Source organism: Setaria italica, chromosome III, assembly GCF_000263155.2.
Source record: "Setaria italica strain Yugu1 chromosome III, Setaria_italica_v2.0, whole genome shotgun sequence".
Lineage (NCBI taxonomy): Eukaryota > Viridiplantae > Streptophyta > Magnoliopsida > Poales > Poaceae > Setaria > Setaria italica.
Window position 1 is genome coordinate 50,186,592 of NC_028452.1, and position 20,887 is coordinate 50,207,478.

The following is a 20,887-nucleotide window of genomic DNA, read 5'->3' on the forward strand; positions in this document are numbered from 1 at the left end:
AGTGAGCATCTATGCATATATCACCAAGCACCTTACTGCCACACCTTATCCACACCATGGATTCCTCCACGTGGACCCACTACCATCTCCGCAAAAATGGTTCTTAGGTATTCATTTTTTTTTCTTGGCGAAATGCAGAAAAGAAAAAAATAAAGATATTTGACTTTTTCTGTATGCATGCCGCGTTTTCTTTCTAGGACAATATTTTTCAGTAGAATTAAGGATGGAAATTTTATTCGGTGCTATCCGAACGGCTGGAAAGAGGAAAACATTGGATCACACGTGTGCATTCTTACGTTTGAGATGTTCTATTCCCCGTGACATTTCATCTCTGGACGAATTGTTCTTATGACAATTTAATAGCAGTCCAGAATCTGTGCCAAATGCCTACAAATGCTCTAGCACTAATGGTGAAGTGCCTAAATTCCATATGAAATTCTTAATTATTCCAGGTTGAGAATGTTGACTAATGGACTCTTCAGGCAAATCCAAAACCATCCAGCAGTGGTGTTTTCCACCCAAAAGCTTGCATATCAATTATCAGCAAGCGTGCCTTTAGGCTTTTACTCCATTAAGCTAATATAATACAGCAAACTAAAGTACTGATTCAGTTAATAAACTACTAAGTACTGGCTGAACAGGAAAAGATGCAGATTGGCGTATGCACACATTGCAAATAAACTACTGGGCAAAGCCCAGCATCATTCAGGCCACTACTGAAGTATCAGCAGTCGAGCACAGAGTGTGTGTGTGTGTGCAGTAGCACTCACCTTCTGTTTTCAATTGCTGCTACTTTCTGGTGCAGGCTACACTCCTCTAACTCACAGGTTGTGAGGGCTATAGAAAATTGCTTTTTGGGAGATGAAGGGGCTTTACATTTGTCAGCATGCTGCTTATCCTCCTAAAGTGTGAGCAATGATTGGGATTGGCACCACTGGAGGCTTTCTTCTTGTTCCCCATGGAGATTGCAGGATTAGAAGGAGCACTGCTGCAAGTTTTATCTGCAGTGTCTTTGTGCCTTCAGTGTTTTCACAGCAGTGCAGCGGTGCAGGGCTGTGACTGTGGGTGATGCCTCTCCACCCTAACACAGTGCCCTCCATTTTCAGCAGAAAATATGCTGGTAGATGCGTAGATACTAGCATGGTAGTGTTGGTTCATGTCAACTCCTAACAGAAACTGATTTATGTCAACTCTTAGCAGAAACCGATTTATGTCAACTCTGAACAGAAGCTGATGAACTGACATCTCTGCTTTACTGATCACTTGACAGGGGCACCTCAAAGGCTTAAAAGTGTGAAACACATTTGGGTTCAGTTAGTGCTCGGCCGGGCCGGGTCGGGTTGGGTCGGGCTGGCGGGGGGGCCAGTATCAGTCCTGGGCTGAGGAGTGACCAGGCCCATATGCGGCTGGCTAGTGGACAAGCTGGGCTTGACTGGGCTAGAGAATGTAATGTTACTTTGACCAGCACTACTGACTGCACAAGAAAGAGCTGAAGAAGAGAGGCTGGAGAATGGTGTTGATGGGCAATGAGCAGCTGGGCATATATCCCCAACAGCAAAAGCCATGCATCTCTCCTTCGTCTCCTTTATATCATCACCATTCACCAATTCCAATTCCCTCCACAGATTCCCACTCCACTTATATACTCCCTCCCTTGCTGATAGCGAGCGCCTCCTCACCATTCCATTCCATTGCCTGCTTGCAACAACACTAGTGCAAATCTGCAATAAGCTAGATTTCTTTCTTCAAAGTTCCAAGTTCCAACAACAACAACACGTACGTGCAAGAAGCAGCAGCAGCAGCAGAAGAAGAAGAAGAAGAAGCAGGCTGGTGCTATGGTGTCCCCTCTCTGTTGTTCACTCCCACCCTTGCTCTGGTTTATTCTCTTCTTCATCTTCTCCGCGGCCGGCGATGGCGGCGCGGCGGCATTGGACACGCAGGCTGCATACCTGGCCAGGATGAAGGAGCAGTTCCCCGGGCCGGGCATGTCGAGGTGGGACTTCTCCTCGCCGGCGCCGGACTACTGCCGGTTCCAGGGCGTCGCCTGCGACGAGGGCGGCAACGTCACGGGCATCGACGTCACGTCGTGGCGCCTCGTCGGCAGGCTCCCGCCGGGCGTCTGCGCGTCCCTCCCCGCGCTCCGGGAGCTCCGGATGGCGTGCAACGACGTCCGCGGCGGCTTCCCCGCCGGCCTGCTCAACTGCACGTACCTCGAGGTGCTCAACGTCAGCTACTCCGGCATGTCCGGCACCGTGCCGGACCTGTCCCCGCTGCGGGCGCTCCGGGTGCTCGACATGTCCAACAACCTCTTCACCGGCGCGTTCCCGACGTCCATCGCCAACGTCACGACCCTCGAGTTCGTCAACTTCAACGAGAACCCCGGTTTCGACATCTGGCGGCCGCCGGAGACGTTCATGGCGCTGCGCCGGATCCGCGTGCTCATCCTCTCCACCACGTCGATGCGCGGCGGCATCCCGGCGTGGCTCGGCAACATGACGTCGCTCACCGACCTGGAGCTCAGCGGCAACTTCCTGACCGGCCGCATCCCGGTGTCGCTGGCGCTTCTTCACAGGCTGCAGTTCCTGGAGCTCTACTACAACGAGCTGGAGGGCGTGGTCCCGCCGGAGCTCGGCAACCTGACGGAGCTAACCGACATCGACCTGTCGGAGAACCGGCTCACCGGCGGCATCCCGGAGTCGCTGTGCGCGCTGCCCAACCTGCGCGTGCTCCAGATATACACGAACCGGCTGACGGGCCCCATCCCGGCCGTCCTGGGAAACTCGTCGCAGCTGCGCATCCTGTCCTTGTACCGGAACCAGCTCACCGGCGAGATACCCGGCGACCTCGGGCGGTACTCGGAGCTGAACGTGATCGAGGTGTCGGAGAACCAGCTGACGGGGCCGCTGCCGCCGTACGCCTGCGCCAACGGCCAGCTCCAGTACATCCTGGTGCTGAGCAACCTGCTGACGGGGCCCATCCCGGCGGCGTACGCGGCGTGCTCGCTGCTGCTCCGGTTCCGGGTGAGCAACAACCACCTGGAGGGAGACGTCCCGCCGGGCGTCTTCGGCCTCCCGCACGCCTCCATCATCGACCTCTCCTACAACCACCTGACGGGGCCGGTCCCCGCGGCGGTGGCCTACGCCGCCAACCTCACGTCGCTGTTCGCGTCCAACAACCGGATGTCCGGCGAGCTCCCGGCGGAGATCGCCGGCGCGTCGGGGCTCGTGAAGATCGACCTGAGCAACAACTTTATCGGCGGCGCGATCCCGGAGGCCGTGGGGCGTCTGTCGCGGCTGAACCAGCTGTCGCTGCAGGGGAACCGGATGAACGGCTCCATCCCGGAGTCGCTCGCCGGTCTCCGGAGCCTGAACGTGCTGAACCTGTCGGACAACGCGCTGTCTGGGCCCATCCCAGAGTCGCTGTGCACGCTGCTGCCCAACTCGCTGGACTTCTCCAACAACAACCTGTCGGGCCCGGTGCCGGCGCCGCTCATCAAGGAGGGCCTGCTGGAGAGCGTGGCGGGGAACCCGGGGCTGTGCGTGGCGTTCCGGCTGAACCTGACGGAGCCGGCGCTGCCGCTGTGCCCGCGGCCGTCGAGGCTGCGGCGGGGGCTCGCCGGGGACGTGTGGGTGGTCGGGGTGTGCGCGCTGGTGTGCGTGGCGGCGGCGCTGGCGCTGGCGCGACGGTGGGTTCTGCGGGCGCGGCGGGACGCGGAGCACGACGGCGCGCCGACTTCGCCGGCGTCGAGGAGCTCGTCCTACGACGTGACGAGCTTCCACAAGCTGAGCTTCGACCAGCACGAGATCCTGGAGGCGCTGATCGACAAGAACATCGTCGGCCACGGCGGCTCCGGGACGGTGTACAAGATCGAGCTCAGCAGCGGCGAGCTGGTGGCGGTGAAGAAGCTGTGGGTGTCGGCGGCGCGGCGGACCAAGCAGCAGCACGACGTGCAGGTGCTGACGAGCACCACCAGCAGTGGTTGGCTGGGCGACCGGGAGCTGCGGACGGAGGTGGAGACGCTGGGCAGCATCCGGCACAAGAACATCGTGAAGCTCTACTGCTGCTACTCCGGCGCCGACAGCAACCTGCTGGTGTACGAGTACATGCCCAACGGCAACCTCTGGGAGGCGCTGCACGGCTGCTTCCTGCTGCTCGACTGGCCCACGCGCCACCGGGTGGCGCTCGGCGTCGCGCAGGGCCTCGCCTACCTCCACCACGACCTCATGTTCCCCATCGTCCACCGCGACATAAAGTCATCCAACATCCTCCTCGACGCCGACTTCGAACCCAAGGTCGCAGACTTCGGCATCGCCAAGGTGCTCCAGGCGCGCGGCGCCGGCGCCGACAGGGACGCGTCCACCACCACCATCGCCGGAACATACGGCTACCTCGCGCCAGGTACCGACAACTGTCTAATGTATATACATATGTATATGTTGTGCTGATGTGGCATTCACGACCGTGCACCCTGAATGAACGCAACACAGAGTACGCCTACTCGTCCAAGGCGACGACCAAGTGCGACGTGTACAGCTTCGGCGTGGTGCTGATGGAGCTGGCGACGGGGAGGAAGCCCATCGAGCCGGAGTTCGGCGACACGAGGGACATCGTGCACTGGGTCTCCGGCAAGGTGGCCGCCGGCGCCGAGGCGGACGCGCTGGACAAGCGCCTGGCGTGGAGCCCCTACAAGGAGGAGATGGTGCAGGCGCTGCGCGTCGCCGTGCGATGCACCTGCAGCATCCCGGGGCTCCGCCCCGCCATGGCCGACGTCGTCCAGATGCTCGCCGAGGCGGGGCCACGGACTCCCAAGGACAAGCTGGACAGCAACAAGGACTCCAAGGGCTCCGCCGGCCAGCAGCAGCCCAAGCTACCACCAGCTAGTCCGTAGGAACGAGTTGAAGCCATGCAGGTGATATACCGATCGATTAAACGAGTAAGATAAGAGGTGAGCTGACTGATCGAGGTCGTCCAATTCATCAGGCAACAGCATTAATTAATTATCGCTGCACTAATTGATCAGAGGATGGTTTCATTTACACAAGAAGCATGCAAGCTGCAAGGATTGTTCGCTCTTGCACTACGACATATATATATATATATATATATATATATATATATATATATATATATATATATATATATATATATATATATATATATATATATATATATATATATATATATATATATATATATATTATATGCAAGTAGGGTAGGGTAGCTAGCTATATATGTAGGCAGCATATGCAGTGGGTCCTCCTCGAGTAGTGAGTGAAGTGCATCGTCACTCACATATACACTGCTTGGTGTTTAAGCAGAATCTGATGCTCCCAGTGGACCAGAGAGAGAGAGAGAGAAATGTATCATATATGGATGGAAGCAATGCAGATGTATTGGCGCATTCAGCTTTGAAATGTTCCTTTCTCTTTGGATTGGATCCGCGGATGGAGCCTTTAATTTCTTTTTCTCGACAACTTTTTCTCTCTTGTGCAAGCTTTTGTTTTTGTGAGAGTGATGCCAAGGGACAGTGCTGCTCCTGGCTAGATGATGCGAAGGTTTTTTGCTGCCGTGCAGGTGTTTTTACTTCTTTTTATTCGATCCCTTTTTTGCTTTCCTTTTTTTTAAAGCCTTTTTACGGTACATAACACTAGCCTATACTAGTGTTCAAAAAGACTAGTATACAAATATCTAACGGTCAAGATTAATTGTATACTACTGAAACCTTCACTTGTGGTATGGGTAGTATACATGAGTAGTATAGGTAGTATAAGGATATCATGCTAAAAGAACACAAATGACATCACTAAAATTTTATTTGTGACACTAGCATAAAGTTTAAAAGGCTATTCCATTTGAAATATCAGTTTTCACGTGTAATAATTACTAAATCATCTATAATCATGAACATTTAGATCTTATATATCTTTATACTAAGTAGTATCTATTTTTTTTTCCGTTATAGAATTATTTTACTCGTGAAAGAAGGTTTTGGCTGCAAGCGCAGTGTGCATTTTTCCACTCGAACATAAATTAAGTGAGTTGGATTCTGTTTGTGGGCCTGGATGCTGACGTGGCTGCGAGTACACTGCATGATAGGAGGAAATGATTAGCGTACGAGTGCCATGGAGGTTGACTCAGCCTATCAAAAGTAAGTAGGCCACTTGATTAGTGACTTAGTGCCACGGTGGCCCTTTGTTACTGGAATAATATAGTCCACGTGTCAAAGTCAGTGCTGAATCTGCTGTGATATATTTACTTCGGAAATTTACGAGGAAAGAAGAAAAAAAACAGGGAAACTTTTCTGCCTGGTGACATTTGAGAGCATCAAAAGTTCTCCATCAGTTCTTTACACCGCGACGAGAGCCAAGCTTATCACGTACTCCCTCCGTCTCGTAAAGAATGCTTTTTTAGTTTGTCCTACATCAAACTATTTTAAATTTGACCAAATTTACAATGAAGAGTATACTATGAAAATATATTTCATAATGAATCTAATAAAATTTGCTAGACATCAAAAGTGGGCGTGCTCAGTAGTACTGGTTGTGGCTGTGGCTGCAGCTATAGCAGCCATCCAGCAGCAGCTACAGGCGCTGCAGCAGCCTAGCAGGAGCGTTCAGCTTTGTTCACTACATGTGCTTGGGTTGCTTCTTTTTTAGGGACGTTTGGATACTAGGGGCTAAAAATCCGATGTGACAAGGGCTAAAGTTTAGCCCCTGTCTCCCAAACACCACTTAGCTGTGCAGCCGATCGGATCAGTATTGATCAAATATAGGATGGTTTGACTTAGAACAGAATTAAAGGGACACTCTTTGTGGACGAAGTGAGTGTGACGTGTGAGATTTATTTCTCATTTTTTGGACTCAAGCAAACAAAAACTCAATTATGCTTTTGATCACGAAGAAGCACTTTATGGTCGAGTGCATTTCATGGGAAATCAGGTAAAGCATTAAAGTGCAAAGCAAAAAAGATGTGCATGCATTTTTAGTATTTTATTCTATCTGCTAATTACAGATGTGTCATAATACTTGCAGTCACTTTCGCAATTTCGTTTTCAAGTATTTTCGTAGGACTCGGTCTCCATTTCAAAATGTTACTTCAACTCCTTTCTTTGTTACATTCAGTCACACTGAAAAAATGCACCAAATCCACAGGATCATTTTTCTTTTTCTTTTTTTTGTTAAAAAATGAGCAAGTAGACATATTTCAAATTATTTGAGTCCTACTATTCTAAAGAGGAGCTTCTTTCCTAGTCCTTGGAGAAATATAAAGCATGACGACAGTTTGAGTTTCAGACCTTAGACCCTAAAGCTTAAGTTCATACCATCATGGATTGATTTTTATAACATGATCTTTGTCATTTTGCAAGCAAACTGTGCCGTAGGTATCTACTATCTAGCCACCTACGAGAGCCTGAGCCTTTCTTTCATCAGCCGTAGAAAGTGGCCATGCTGCATAGGGGAGTCAGGCCAGGTGTAGTGGCAATAGGAATCCACTAATTTACAAGTGGGAGCGGTGCATGCTTGAGGTGGTAATAGCAGTATAGTAGCTGAAAACTAGATCTTGCAAATTTGGTGGCTATCCTTGTTGTAGCCTCACCATGTTGAGTAGGATGCCATTCACCAGCATAACATGCTCGGCATTTGCATTTCTCGATCAATGAACGAAGCCTGTTACGATCATGTCAAGGTGTCATCCCAGCATTCCGACTATTGAGTGATGAATATGTAACTGGTGTTAATTAATGAAAATGGATTGAAGATATTTGTTGGACTCGACACATCCTATGACTTACGAGGCGATATGCGCCATTAAGAACTGTGCCAAGGATAGTGCTCAATTGCAACAGTGTAAACCTGTAAAAAAGAATGAAGAAAGGGCTGGATCAGATTCAAAATTAGAAGAAGAAAAAAGCCCAGGAAAATGAAGAAATATATAAAGCCAATTATGAATACAGTCCTGATAGTTAATGGATAATTTTTTTATGGTTACATGGTAATGGTCGATGTCTAATTTCTGCAGGTATTGTACTTCTGATTCAATTTTCAGCTCAAGATAGTATAATATTAGCCCATTCTTATCACCAAGACTGCTACCAAAAGTATTTTAGCAGACATATTTTACCTTGAAACCACTTCACTCTCATCGACCGAACCTTTCGATGAGCTTCTGCTCAATCTCCAACCTCTTCCTAACCAACAATGTGTAATTGTTCAGAAGTTCAGTGTCTCTCTTGCAGTCCCCAAAAGGAACAGCCAACTTCATGCTCAGTGATGTTCTATCAATTCTCCCAGAGTACACACATGAGAATGGCACAAACTCATCTTGTTGATTACAGAGCCACCCATGGGCTGCTCGCAGAGCAGCACCCAAAGATGCAGAGTCTGTATTGATTGAATGATATCAGAAATATCAGAATTAACTAGCATATTAATTAAATTTTCTCGTAAATGAATTCACATTCCTTAGAAAAAAATTGCAAGCGTGGACAGCAACTAGATTAATTATTATAACAGTATATCATGCATTTTAGGAGTAAGCATATTAATATGTAAGCGGTGCACATTAGTATATGTCCTGTGCGGTTGTGCATACCTGATCTTTGGGAAGTGTACACTGGGCAGCCAAAAATAGATGCCATTATCTTGAGAATTATTGGGTTTGAGGACGCGCCACCAGTTGCTATAATACGCTTTGGAGGTACTGGCAGGCCACATTGCTCAGCATGGCCCCTCATGGACAGGAACTGCCCTTCAATTATCGCACGCACCTAAAATCAGGGCTGTTAATTAATCTACCTGAAGAAAATTTGGCAAGCCAAACAGTTTGATTTGCAGGTTTGAGGTCTTCAAACCTCCGAAGGAGGATCAAACTCGTCAACTTCTTCTTCCACCATCTGATCTAAAGATCTGCTACTCACGTTCTTGACAATGTACCGGTGAAATCCAACTATATGTATAGGTGAGAATCTAAATGAGCAATGGGATGAATACTGAATTGCCAAAGGGTAAAAAAGATATAAGGCCAAAACTAAACCTGGAAGTGGTGGGAGAATCTCATGTTCCTTGTAGTAAAATCCCAACTTCCCTCCTACAAAAGAAAAACATAAGGTCAGGAATCTTCAGGAAAGTTACTTTTGTGTGGTCAATGCAAGCATCTATCATGAAGCTTAAGGAAAGGGAAGCTTTATGTAGTAACCGCCTTAGCCATGTCGGGATCCAAGCATGACTAAAATAGTGCACTGAGTTGCCAATTATTGCAAGGCTTTAAAATGAATGGTTGAAATATGTTCTAGCCAAGAAGTTGTCTCAGCTCTCCAACATACTCTCCAATGTTCATTTTATAAACACAAACTCACATTTTAGCAAATGAACGATGAAGCAGTAATAGATTGGTGTACCATTCAACAGGGCTGTTTCTTCAAGCAACCTGTTGAACATATCCCAAGATCCCTCAGCATAACGATTGCGAAGGTCTGCACAAAATGTATGCATTTAGTAAAGGGGAACAGCGCAACAGAAGTCATTTGCCAAGTGCTAACCATACCTTCTCGTGTCAGAGATCCATTTTTATAGCAAAGCAATACCATGTAGGTCTTGGGATCAACTGGGTTAGGAAAGATGTTTCCCTCAAGGGTTGGTTCTGGCGACTCAGTGACCCCAAAAACCTGAAAGGGCCATAGAGGCGCCACAATCAGCACCAGTCATTAGTAAATAATTAGATAGAATGAAACAACATTGCATAAGGAGTACATTTTCCAGGATTCTTTTACTAACTGAACAACTGTAGTAGAAGCAAGGTTTAGTTTGCGCGTTGCTAATTCTGGAACCAGGTCATAGCATGTACTTTGCCATGGTTTTCCTTTATTAGTAGAATCTCTCTCGTGGGAAATAAGTCAGTGTCAATAGCAGATTTGTAAAACATGATGGAAGATGATTACTGTATCACTTGTCCCAAGACTGATTGCGAGATCACCAGGATTGCTCAAAGTTAAGCCTGCATAATCACATATATATGGAAATGGAAAGCATTATTTGAGTTCGCAAGCAGCCTTCATATATGCCCAACTTAGGTCATGCTTTTATCTGAACAAACCAACATCAGAATGTACTAAGAGACTTGAATGTCAAAAATTGGGACGAACAGAAGTACCTGCAAGGCTATTGGGGTTGTCCCCTGACCACTGAATAACTAGACAGCTGCTTGCAAACTGAAATCTGCTACAACATAAAAACGCAAAGTCTCAATCTGACAAGCTGTCGTCACATGAAAACAATGATCGAAACGTTATTACAGTTTTACTATGGTTTATTTGCATTATCCAGCCTTTCATGCTGTGAACACAGAGAACTGCATTTCAGAAAAATAAATATTTACTTGCTGAAGGAGCACAACACCTTATCAGACAACTGCATTTCAGAAAGCACACTTCACCTCTGAACAAAATAAGGAGCAATTTTTCCAGCCACAGCATGAGCTGGTGCTAGTTTCCCGATCCTCCCTTTTAAATTTGGAGCCGTAGCCTGCAAAATTGAAATGCAAAAAAATTTTAATCGAGCTTAATTCTAGTATGTGCCACAGCACTTTTTTTTAATTCATAATCCCCAATTGCAATCTACAATGGCAAACATAAGTCTGCAACTCTGAATCATGAATATAACAAGAGGCAGACAAAAGAAACCTGAAGAGCGTCCTCGCGCAGCTGGCGCGTGGCGATGTCCATGATGTTCATCCCAGCGCCGTCGGTCTCGTCGATGCAGGCGTACCCGCCGACGAGCAGGGACGCCATGAATGAGCTGACCAGCGACACCCTCTCGGTGGCGTCGTACACCTGCGGCCTGGTCTGGTGCATCTTCCGTATCTGCGGCCCCGTGCAGCGCTCGTGCGCGCGGCACCCCGTGAGGGAGGCCAGCCGCAGGGCGCCGCCCATCGCTGCCTCCACCTCCCGGCACTGCGCCGCCGTGCTGCTGTCCATCCACACGGGCGACTCCAGCGCCGCGAACGCGGCCGCGAGCTGCGGCGCGAGGCTCCGGGCCGGGTCGAGCGCGGCCAGCGCGGCGGCGGCGCCCCTGGCCCAGTACACGCTGCCGTGCTGCTGCGCGGAGCCGGAGACGGCGGCGACGCGGCGGAGGTCCGCGCGGGGCCGCAGCCTGGCGAGGAGCAGGTCCAGGGCCTCGGCCCACATGAGCGGCGGCGACACGATGCGGCCGCGCTCGGCGGGGTCCCGGCGGACGCCGCCGTGGGTGCCGTAGTGCGGCAGGTCGGAGTCGAAGTGGACGGAGTCGGCGGCGACGATGCCGAGGCTGGCGTCCAGCACGGTGGCCTTGAGCGACCTTGGTTGGGAGGTCAGCGGCCGAGTAGTGAAGTGCCGAGAAGGCAGCAATGGGAGTGAAGAGCAAGCAAGTCAACGAGCGAGCGAAGAGGAGGCTTGATTGAGCTCGAGGGCAAGAGGGCACTTACTGGGTGGAGCAGTCGAGGCCGAGGAAGAGGGAGTCGTCGGGGAGGCGGAGGGAGCAGCAGCCACCGCCTGCGTCGGCCATGATGCAGCAGTCTCCTCGCCTGTTGGTGTGCTTGTTGACTCTGTAAGGGATGCAAAACGAAAAAAATAAAGTACAAATTGCTTTCGTTGAGAGTTGAACTCAAGACCTCCCGCTTACTAAACGGGTGCTCTAACCAACTGAGCTACGAAAGCTAAGTGATCCTTAATTTTGTTCAAATTATAAATTCTTTTCATGGAGTATGCTGACGCTTCCTGTTCAACCATTAGAAGAAATTAAACCTAGCATCTACCTCCAGAAGCCTATACATATACCATTTACATTCCCCCTCCCTAGGCACTCACCTCGACCGCCAACATATTTTTTCCTCTTCATCCGTGGCGGCCTGTGCCATCTTGACAAGTACATGGGTATCATTATTAAATAATCTTATATTTAATCTTAAAATAACTCAGTAGACAAATTGTATAATGTGTTATCTTTAAATTATATTGGTAAAAGCTTTTCCTGGCATTCTCTAGTACTGACAATAGTTGCATCCTTTAGCTCATCTTGCTAGGGGTGTTGTTGCGGCCACCAAATTCATTTGATTTTGCTAGGTAAAAACTTGGTCTGCTCCTCCGTGGATAGACGAATGATGGTGACGTTGGTGTCGCTTCCTCCTCGAAGGCATCGTCTTGCATGACCTTCTCACTCTACCTCCGCTAGCTCTGAGTTGTTAAGCAATCGGTGATGTGCGTGTGTTTATATTGTCTTTCTCTCCTGCAGGTTTAAGTCATCTTTAAGTTGTGTTTAGTGTGTGGGGGTGTTGTGGTTTTCTTTTCGTAGTTGTGTTTGTGTTGCTTGTCGCATGTGGTGATTCTTTTAACTTTACATTTTTGGTCTTCTCAAATTGCATAGTAGTAACTCCTTAATGAAAACGTGCTCAACACAACTTAAAAAAAGCAAAAGCACCACTCGGGAGTGGAATCATGTGGCGGCAGTGGAATCATGGCCGCAGCCGCGCTCCACCCGTGGCCTGCGCGGGTTTCTCAAATTGGTCGTGTATTACAGGTGCTTCATCCAGAACTTCAGCACCATTGCAGGACCCCTGACGACACTGCTCAAGAAACGATTGACTGAGGCAGCCACCGAGGCTTTCACGGCCCTCAAAAAGGCCTTGTCCGTAGCCCCCGTCTTGCACCTGCCCGATTTTGGAAGAGAATTTATTCAGGGCCCGTTCCCCTCCTGAGCACCAAGCCCCGCCGGCCTCTTAGCCCTCCCAGCTCCCGCCGCCACCCACACACCTACCGTCCGCCGGGAAAATGAAGCTCCGCCGCCGGGAATCGAATCCCCGCTGTTGGCCGCCCGTTCCCCTCATGAGCCTCCTCCTTGGTACGGTGGCACGGCAAGGTTGCTGAAGCCAGCTCCAGGGACGCACCAACGTCGAAGCCAGTGGATCCGAGACCGTGCAAGGCTTGCGGCGCCAGATCATGGGGGCGCAGTCCATGACTTAGGCCACCGATGTGGGACTGCTGCCGCGATGTGGGGCCGGGGCTACCTAGGTGCGGGGCAGCAAGTGCGGGTTTCGCGGACGCCTGTCCCTCCCACAGCTGCGCCGCGCGAGGCCAATGCCGCGAGGTCATCGGTCGTCGGCCACCGGTATAGCGGTGCAGCGTGGCACCCGTGTGACGGCCGATGGCCTGGGCGCAGAACCCATCGCGGTACGCCATCCATGCGGTTCTCCTTGGTGTCCTCGCCTCGAGCAGCGGGCCAGACAGTGCTGCTCCTCGCCGCGGGGAGGTCAGCCAAGGCTCGCCACTGGTCGTATGTGGCGCGGGGTAGCCGAGCGGTTCTTGAAAGATTCTTTGGCCTTCTTGTTTCTGCATTCTTGGAACTAGTCGTGGATGGTGAATGTTGTCTGATCGATGAGATCAGCTCTAAGGGTTGAGTTCTATCAGGTTTGAGTTACCGAACAGCTCTCTATGCTTGCCTATTTGTTTGTTCACATATTTTCCATTAGTTGATGATTTTTGTTTCTACTGTTGACCTCAGACACAATCAGTTCATTTTGGTGTGAATTCGATTAATCTGTGATAATGCTAACTGATGTTGGTTGCTTGTGAACTATGAATTGGGCGTTGCAATCAATGTGATAGTGTTAACTTTTCATAGTTGCACTGCGTTCAGAGTTGCTCATGCACATTGCATTGCCGTTACTAATTCTTCAGAATGTTTTGAAGATTTTGCAAGCCGGACCGTTTCATTTCTCCGGTTCGGTTTTGGAGCAAGTCCATATAATGCAGCGATGCAACACTTGATGACTTGCGCTTCTCATTTAGTATTTCAGTACCAGTGATGGGAGTTGTTAATTCACACTGCACTGCTGTCTTGCCGACCACCTAAAGATTTTGCAAACCAAACTGTTCACCTGAGGAAGAAGAAGAAAAGGGGAATAAGAGGATGATAGGTGGGATCATGAGTTAGGGGCAAGAATGACAATTCACTTTCAAACTCCTCTTTTCTGGAGCTGGGGACACCCTCCCAGCCAAACACCTCCATCAGACAGCTCCAACTCCATCTAGAGTTGGCTCCACCTGGAATTTTTGAGTGGAGAAGCTTCACACAGAGTTGGAGTCATGCCAAACAGGGTCTAAGTTTAAGTTTTGAAGGGGGCATTGGGCTGACCAGGTTTTGATGGGCCAACCACCGCCCCACACCACGGAGGTGTGGTTCATGTGAAGGCCCAGTTCAATTGTTTTCACCTTGCTTTCCACTTAAAATATTCTTTTTCCAACGATTTTAGACTTTCCGACACCATTTTAGGGGTGATGGAGTTGTTGGCACGGTGCACGGCACCCACATGGTTCCGTTTAACTTTAAATCCTGGTACCCATATTTAGTTGGGATGATTCGACCTGAGCATTTTGCGAGCCACGTCGGGCTCAGATCGAGTGCCGAAAAAAGCTCCGCTCATGGTGAGCTGAAACATTGTGCTCATGAAATTGCTGGCGGTTGGTTAGGTAGTCCACCAGCTATCACACCTAGCTTTTAAAACAAAATCAAGTATTAACTATATGTATGCCATGATCAAGTTTCATACATATAGTGACGTCATTAGTGAATAACAGCAACAGTATCACGTAAAAATATAAACAAAGACTTACAAGACTAACAGAGAGACGCAGTTTAAACTCTGGAAACGAAGGCTCCACACTTCACAGGCACTCGACTAGGGGTTGCGTACGCCTAGAACTCAGGATCATCTTCACAACTTCTTCATTGCATCTTCTTCTTCTGAGCAGCAGTGAGCAAGGGTGAGTACACTTATGATTGGTACTCAGCAAGGTCATAGGAACTAACTGGAATTAATGATTTAAGTCCATCTTCAAGTTTAATTAACCATGTGAGGGTCCAAGCCGCTCTTAACCGTGAGCACGGCTGATATATCAGTTTACACTCTGCAGAGGTTGTACACTTTACCCACAACTCGTGGTCCCTCGTGTCGCCCAGGTTTGCAAAGCCCTTAAACACTTCCTTTGGTGAGCGGCTGGGGGGTCCACTAAGCCTTTACAAAGACACATAGCTAACTAGTAGCCCGCTAGAGTTTCAGTAGCGATGTGGGTCACAACCCGTTGTAATGAGTCAGCACCTTAGAAGGCTACTGCTCCGGGTCATACCCCCGACACCTTCCCCCTCCTTGCCCTTTCGGTAAGACCACTAGTCAACCACATGCCTAATTAGTCGGCTAAGATCAGAGCCATGTGATGTTGTGGTTGTACTGTTTTCTTGGGTGGTTCTCCATATTCCAATTAAGATTATCATAACACTGTGAACAAAGCATAGGTAGAAGGATGGTTAGGGACACTTGCCTTTCTCCAACGACAAGTTACTCTTATTACTCTTCGGTTCTTACTTTCTTGAAACTCTTAACCTTCAAAGCTTTCGATCAGTGATCCTTCTAATCATGACAAACATCAGCAACAAACAAACAACAAGAGTGACTAAGAACAATACACCAAAACAAAAGAAAGGCTTAAAATAGCGTACTAAAGGACAAGGAACGATCTAAGGATCACCCAAACGCTTAAAACGAACTATCGAGAGATTTGATTCACGAAAAAAATAAAAACACTATAAGCTAGGTTTATTTTATTTAGCAAAACATATGTAAAGGATATTTCAGAAAGAAAATATCCTAAGTTAGAATTAAGACAATTTATACTTTATTTGCAAAGACCGAGGTAGAAACCTAGTCAAGTTTTATTTATAAATATTTAAGTAAAATTTATGCAAATTAAACATTTAATTTGGAAATAAAGCATAGATGAATATCTAAGTGCATAGCTTTATATTTCGAGTTCAACTAAGAATATTATATTAAAACACATTTATTTTGATATTAGCCAAATTAACATTTGATTATGAAAATTCGAGTTATAACCTATGTAGCTTTTATTTAGAAGACAAATTGAATAAATATTAGTCAAATTAAATTTAATTTAAGAAAAGTTGAGGTTTAACTCTAAATAGCTTTTAATTGTAAGAATTATTCAAATAAGTGTTAATCAAATTATTTTCAGTTTATGAAAAACCGGTGTATATCCTAATTGACTTTTATTTAGAAATATTATGAAGTGAGCATTAATCAAGTTAACATTTATTGTGAAAAACGATAGATATCACTTGGTGACTTTTATTTAGAGAAACACATGTTAATCAGGCATTAATCAAATTAATATTAAATTTATTTTTAAAGGCATGAAATGCAGGATGACAACAACACTAACGTGTAATTTACGCTGTTATGAACGTAACGCAACTTGAACGGATTTAAAAAGGAGCTAAAACGTGGAATCTACGAAGAAAACAAGATCTAGGGACCTAAACGCAATTAACGAGGGTTAGCAAAGAAATTTACCGAGACACAGAGAAGAGAGTCCGCGAAAAGATGAAAACCTGGGGTTAGATCTGCAAAAGGTTCATGGATAGGATTAGATTGCAAGAAAACGGAAAGTTTAGGGGGTTTTCTGAAGATTGATCATGGCACAAAGATATTGAAGGAATTACACAGTTTATCAGGAGCTAAGATGCAAAACGACTTTATCTTCTTCTCCTTCAATCCTCTATCTTCCTTCTTCTGCTCGCTCCGCTTGTGTGGCCGGTTAGAGCTTACCGGCGGCGGCTGCCGGCCGGGCCAAGGGGTGGGCGGCGGCGGCGGTGGTGCGGCCCAGGGGCGCAGGCTACGGCGGCGCAGCGCGGGCCAGGGAAGCGGCGCGAGGCGGCGGCGGCCGGAGTGGCGGCGCTGGGCGGGGCGCACAGGGCGGCGGCTGCGCAGCGCTTGGGAGGCGCGAAGGCGAGCGGGGCGGCCGGGCGAGACGAGCAGCAGGGGCAACCGGAGCTCGGGCGCTCGTTTTATAGGCGGAGGGAGGGAGCGGAGGCGGCTCAGGAGGTGAATCGCGGAGTAACGGCCGGCGGCTAGAGTGGTGGCGCCATTCATGGCGGCGGGTTGGTGGAGCGGCAGTTTCCGGCCGAAGGAAGGAGAAACGAGGGGGCGGAGGCCTGTGCGTGGGAGGCGGAGGGTCATGGGGAGCCGGAGGGGCGCCGAGAAGCCGGGGCGACGGGAAACCGAGCGGCGCCTGTGCGGGGAGCTCAAGCGGCGGCGCCGGCCGAAGCTTGAAGAAGCTTCCGACATGCGGGGCCCACCTGGCAGCGAAAGGGAGAGAGAGAAAAGATGGCGGGCCAAGCTGGGCCGGAGGAAAAGAAAGGGAGGTAGGCCGGTGTGGAGAAAAGCCTGGCTGGGCCGGTGTGGGGGAAAAAAGAATGGCCGGTTGGGCCAGGGGAAAGGGCAGGGAGGCGCTGGCGAGCCTGCCTGGCTAGCAGGCCGGCGGAAGGGGAACCGGGCCGGCTGAAGGAAAAAGGAATAGGGAGGGGGGAGAGGGAGCAGTTTCGGCCGGCGGGGAAAGAAGGGAGCCGGCGGCCTGCTTGGCCAAAGTGGGTCGGGCCCGTGGGCTCGGCTCGAAGGAAAAGGATAGAAAGATAGATTAATATTTTCATAAATATTTCAGTGTAAAAACAAATCCAGAAAACTCTAGATAAAGTTTTTAGAGCACGAAATTTTTTTTAGAAAATACCAAAAATTCTGGGAAAAATCTCAGAGATAGATTGGGACACAAGAAATCCAAATAAAAAAATTTGGAGCTCGTGAAAAAGGATTTTAGAACCATCCAAAAATTGGATTAAGCTCAAGGATTTTAGACCAGGGCCGGCTCCATAATTTTGAGGACCCTTGGTACCGATTATTTTAACCGGTATTTAAAAGGAATCTTTTAATACCTTTAATGCCGGATTGTTAGTACCGGTTGTATAACTGGTACTAGAGGCAGGTTATGAATCAGTTCCTGACCAATTTTTTCGGTAGTGCAAGTGTTCAGTTTTTGGGCGGTCGAGCCTCGAGGTCGGCTCAAGTGGCTTGATTTGTTATTGTGATGATATCGTATATTGGGATTTAGAACTTCAAGACAAGATGCCTCGCTGGCGTGCTTTTAACGTGATTCTCCCCTCGTCTGGAATAACAAGGTGTATTTTATTTTATTAGGACAAGCATTTGACCTATGAATACTCTATTAATACAATTTTAATATGACACAAAATATAATTATAAGTATTTTGTAATATGGGTAATCTAATAAAATCAAGTTTGTGTTCAAAAAATATATATAGTCGACTTGTCGATCAGTATCTCCATGTTATCTTGTCAGTTGGCTCTGAACGTCCAAAAAGAATGCCAATTGGTGAGCTACGAGGTCAATTATAACCTGTGAGACCCATTGGTACGTCAGTGAAATCACTAAACTGCTTTGACTAGGTAAAAAGGGTTAATTTGTTTAGTTTTAAGAGATGTGAGATGTGTGTTGTCTAGTATTCAAGCTCAAGGTTTTTCTTACTCATCCCTTCCTCCTCCGAACCTCTCATCCGAGCCCAATCTCTCGCATGGCGCCCGACCCCTCTTAGGCCCCCTTTGGAATATAGGATTCATGTAGAAATTTTGTAGGATTTGAATCCTATAGGAATTTTTCCTATGTGTCCCTTTGGAACAAAGGATTGACCAACCTTTTAATCCTTCCAAATTCCTCTGGAATGGCTCAGTCCATAAGAATTTTGCAGGAAATCTAAAATGAGGTCTAACCTCTTTGGAAACTTTTCTTTATGTCTATCTCTTCCTTCTCATTTGTTTGTTTTTCCTACGTTGCATCTAAATACACAATTGCAAACTTTCCTACATTCTCAATCCCTGTAGAATTGGAAATGTAATGTAACTTCGTTCCTACGTTTTCCTATTCCTATGTTTTGAGATTTCTTTCAAAGAGGTCCTTAGGGGGTGTTTGGGAGGAGGGGGCTAAATTTTAGCCCCTGTCACATCGAATATTTGGACACTAATTATGAGTATTAAACCTAGATTAATTACAATACTAATTACACAACCCCTAGGCTAAATCGCGAGACGAATCTATTAAGCCTAATTAGTCCAGGATCCTCCAAAGTGGTGCTACAGTAACCATTCACTAATGATGGATTAATTAGGCTTAATAGATTCGTCTCGCGATTTAGTCTAGGGGTTCTGCAATTAGTTTTGTAATTAGCTTATGTTTAGTCCTTCTAATTAGTATTCGAACATCGACAGGGCTAAAGTTTAGTCCTCTCCTCCCAAACACCCTTTTATTTGTTATCACGACTGATAGTACGTGACAGTAACCGTGCAACATCTAGGTACGTGACAAGGCGACACATGCATATGCCAGCTCATTGGCTCGCCCTAATCAGGCACTACCGTCCACAGAAGTGGCGCCAGAAGTCTGACAACGCAACACCGTTGCCATGGGACCTAGCGGCACGGGCGTGAACCAGGCTGTACCCTCGTGATGGCACATGGAAAGCCGTGATGATATTATTGATATTACTAAACTTTAGCCCTGTCACATCACACGTTCAGATGCTAATTAGGAGGACTAAATATGAGCTAATTAAAAAACCAATAGCAGAACCCATAGGCTAAATCGCGAGACGAATCTATTAAGCCTAATTAATCCATCATTAGGGAATGGTTACTGTAGCACCACATTGTCAAATCATGGACTAATTAGGCTTAATAGATTCGTCTCGCGATTTAGCCTAGGGGTTGTGCAATTAGTTTTGTAATTAGACTATGTTTAATACTCCTAATTAGTGTCCAAACATCCGATGTGACAGGGGCTAAAATTTAGCCCCTCCCTGCCAAACACCCCTTAAATCTAAAGCCGTAATGATGCTTTCGATGATGCTTTAAGGCGACTGGAAAGCCGTAATACAAAATAATATCATCACGGCTTTCGATGCAACCAATAAATTAAGCGCCCCAAGAAGGTCAGTGCTTGGCGTTGGTCTCCATTTACCTCCAAAGCGCTTCCGCAGACCATCCTCTTCTCCACTCCAAAGTGTCTTCTCATTTCTCAGCGTGTGCTCCTCTGACTGCTCTAATGGCCGAGCTTGTGGGCAGCATGGTGGTCGGGCCACTGCTGTCCCTGGTGAAGGAGAAGGCGTCCAGCTACCTCCTGGACCAGTACAAGGTCATGGAGGGCATGGAGGAGCAGCATGAGAACCTCAAGGTCATGCTGCCGGCCATCCTGTAGAATGCACATGGAAAGCCATGATGATATTATTTTGTATTACGGCTTTCGATGCAACCATTAAATTAAAGGTTTGTTTGGCTCACCCGTCACATCGAATATTTGATACTAATTAGGAGTATTAAACATAGGCTAATTACAAAACTAATTGCACAGATGGAGTCTAATTCGCGAGACGAATCTATTAAACCTAATTAGTTCATGATTTGATAATGTGGTGCTACAGTAACTATTTGCTAATGATGGATTAATTAGGCTTAATAGATTCGTCTCGCGAATTACACTCCATCTGTGCAATTAGTTTTTTAATTAGCTCATGCTTAGTCCTCCTAACTAGCATCCGAACATTCGATGTGACACCGCTAAAGTTTAGCACATAGTATCTGTCGTTGTCAAGATTGGCGGATCAAGACTTAGACTAGTAAATTTCTTTTATGCGCGTAAGGCTTCAGATGGTGGCGTAGGAGACACGGGTTTAGACTGGTTCGGGCAAGGGAAGCCCTACGTCCAGTATCGAGGATACTCGTATTGCCCACGCGAGGTTCTGTAGTAGGGGTTACAGATCGACGAGAGAGGGACTGGTCCCAAGTCTCTTTGTGCTTGTGCTCTCAGGGAGCGTCGTAGTGTGCTGCGGCTTGTGGGAGAAGAAGCCGATCCCTTTCTCCGGCCCCTGGTGCTCCCTTTTATACCGTAAGGGGGCGGCCGGAGTTACAGCTGAGACCGAGCGATTGAGAGTAGTAAGAGTGT

General features: G+C 47.9%; 2 protein-coding genes and 1 non-coding gene across 4 annotated transcripts; 1 reads left to right on the forward strand and 2 right to left on the reverse strand.

Annotated features, from left to right (window-relative positions):
• The first annotated feature begins 1,533 nt into the window (after nucleotides 1-1,533).
• On the forward strand, nucleotides 1,534-5,052 carry LOC101775511 (receptor protein-tyrosine kinase CEPR1). The gene is made up of 2 exons (XM_004963242.3): nucleotides 1,534-4,398; nucleotides 4,488-5,052. The coding sequence occupies exons 1-2, from the start codon at nucleotides 1,836-1,838 to the stop codon at nucleotides 4,886-4,888; spliced, it is 2,964 nt and encodes a 987-aa protein (XP_004963299.1). The 5' UTR covers nucleotides 1,534-1,835; the 3' UTR covers nucleotides 4,889-5,052.
• A 2,232-nt stretch (nucleotides 5,053-7,284) lies between these two features.
• On the reverse strand, nucleotides 7,285-11,604 carry LOC101775926 (xylulose kinase). Of its 2 annotated transcripts, XR_001163547.2 has the most exons (13): nucleotides 11,458-11,604; nucleotides 10,679-11,330; nucleotides 10,432-10,520; nucleotides 10,150-10,214; nucleotides 9,938-9,993; nucleotides 9,544-9,664; nucleotides 9,398-9,472; nucleotides 9,034-9,087; nucleotides 8,852-8,946; nucleotides 8,593-8,767; nucleotides 8,122-8,381; nucleotides 7,793-7,853; nucleotides 7,285-7,667 (listed from the first exon to the last, which is right to left on the reverse strand). XR_001163547.2 is itself a non-coding variant. In XM_004963243.2 (12 exons), exons 1-11 carry the CDS (start codon nucleotides 11,535-11,537, stop codon nucleotides 8,140-8,142), a joined length of 1,704 nt encoding a protein of 567 aa, XP_004963300.1. In that variant the 5' UTR covers nucleotides 11,538-11,604; the 3' UTR covers nucleotides 7,299-7,853; nucleotides 8,122-8,139. The 2 variants fall into 2 exon arrangements, 1 of the variants encoding a protein (XP_004963300.1); XM_004963243.2 differs by having other exon boundaries at nucleotides 7,299-7,853.
• Nucleotides 11,605-11,615: 11 nt separating this feature from the next.
• TRNAT-AGU lies at nucleotides 11,616-11,689 on the reverse strand. Its single transcript has one exon. It is a non-coding gene; the product is annotated as a tRNA-Thr (tRNA).
• Between the last annotated feature and the right edge of the window lie 9,198 nt (nucleotides 11,690-20,887).

Coding starts and splice junctions, on each gene's coding strand:
- LOC101775926 (XM_004963243.2), bottom strand. CDS start 11,537: ATGGCCGACGCAGGCGGTGGCTGCTGCTCCCTCCGCCTCCCCGACGAC. Junction 9,473..9,543: donor TGGATCTCTGACACGAGAAG/GTATGGTTAGCA, acceptor CATTTTGTGCAG/ACCTTCGCAATCGTTATGCT. Junction 8,947..9,033: donor GATTCTCCCACCACTTCCAG/GTTTAGTTTTGG, acceptor CTATACATATAG/TTGGATTTCACCGGTACATT.
- LOC101775511 (XM_004963242.3), top strand. CDS start 1,836: ATGGTGTCCCCTCTCTGTTGTTCACTCCCACCCTTGCTCTGGTTTATT. Junction 4,399..4,487: donor ATACGGCTACCTCGCGCCAG/GTACCGACAACT, acceptor AACGCAACACAG/AGTACGCCTACTCGTCCAAG.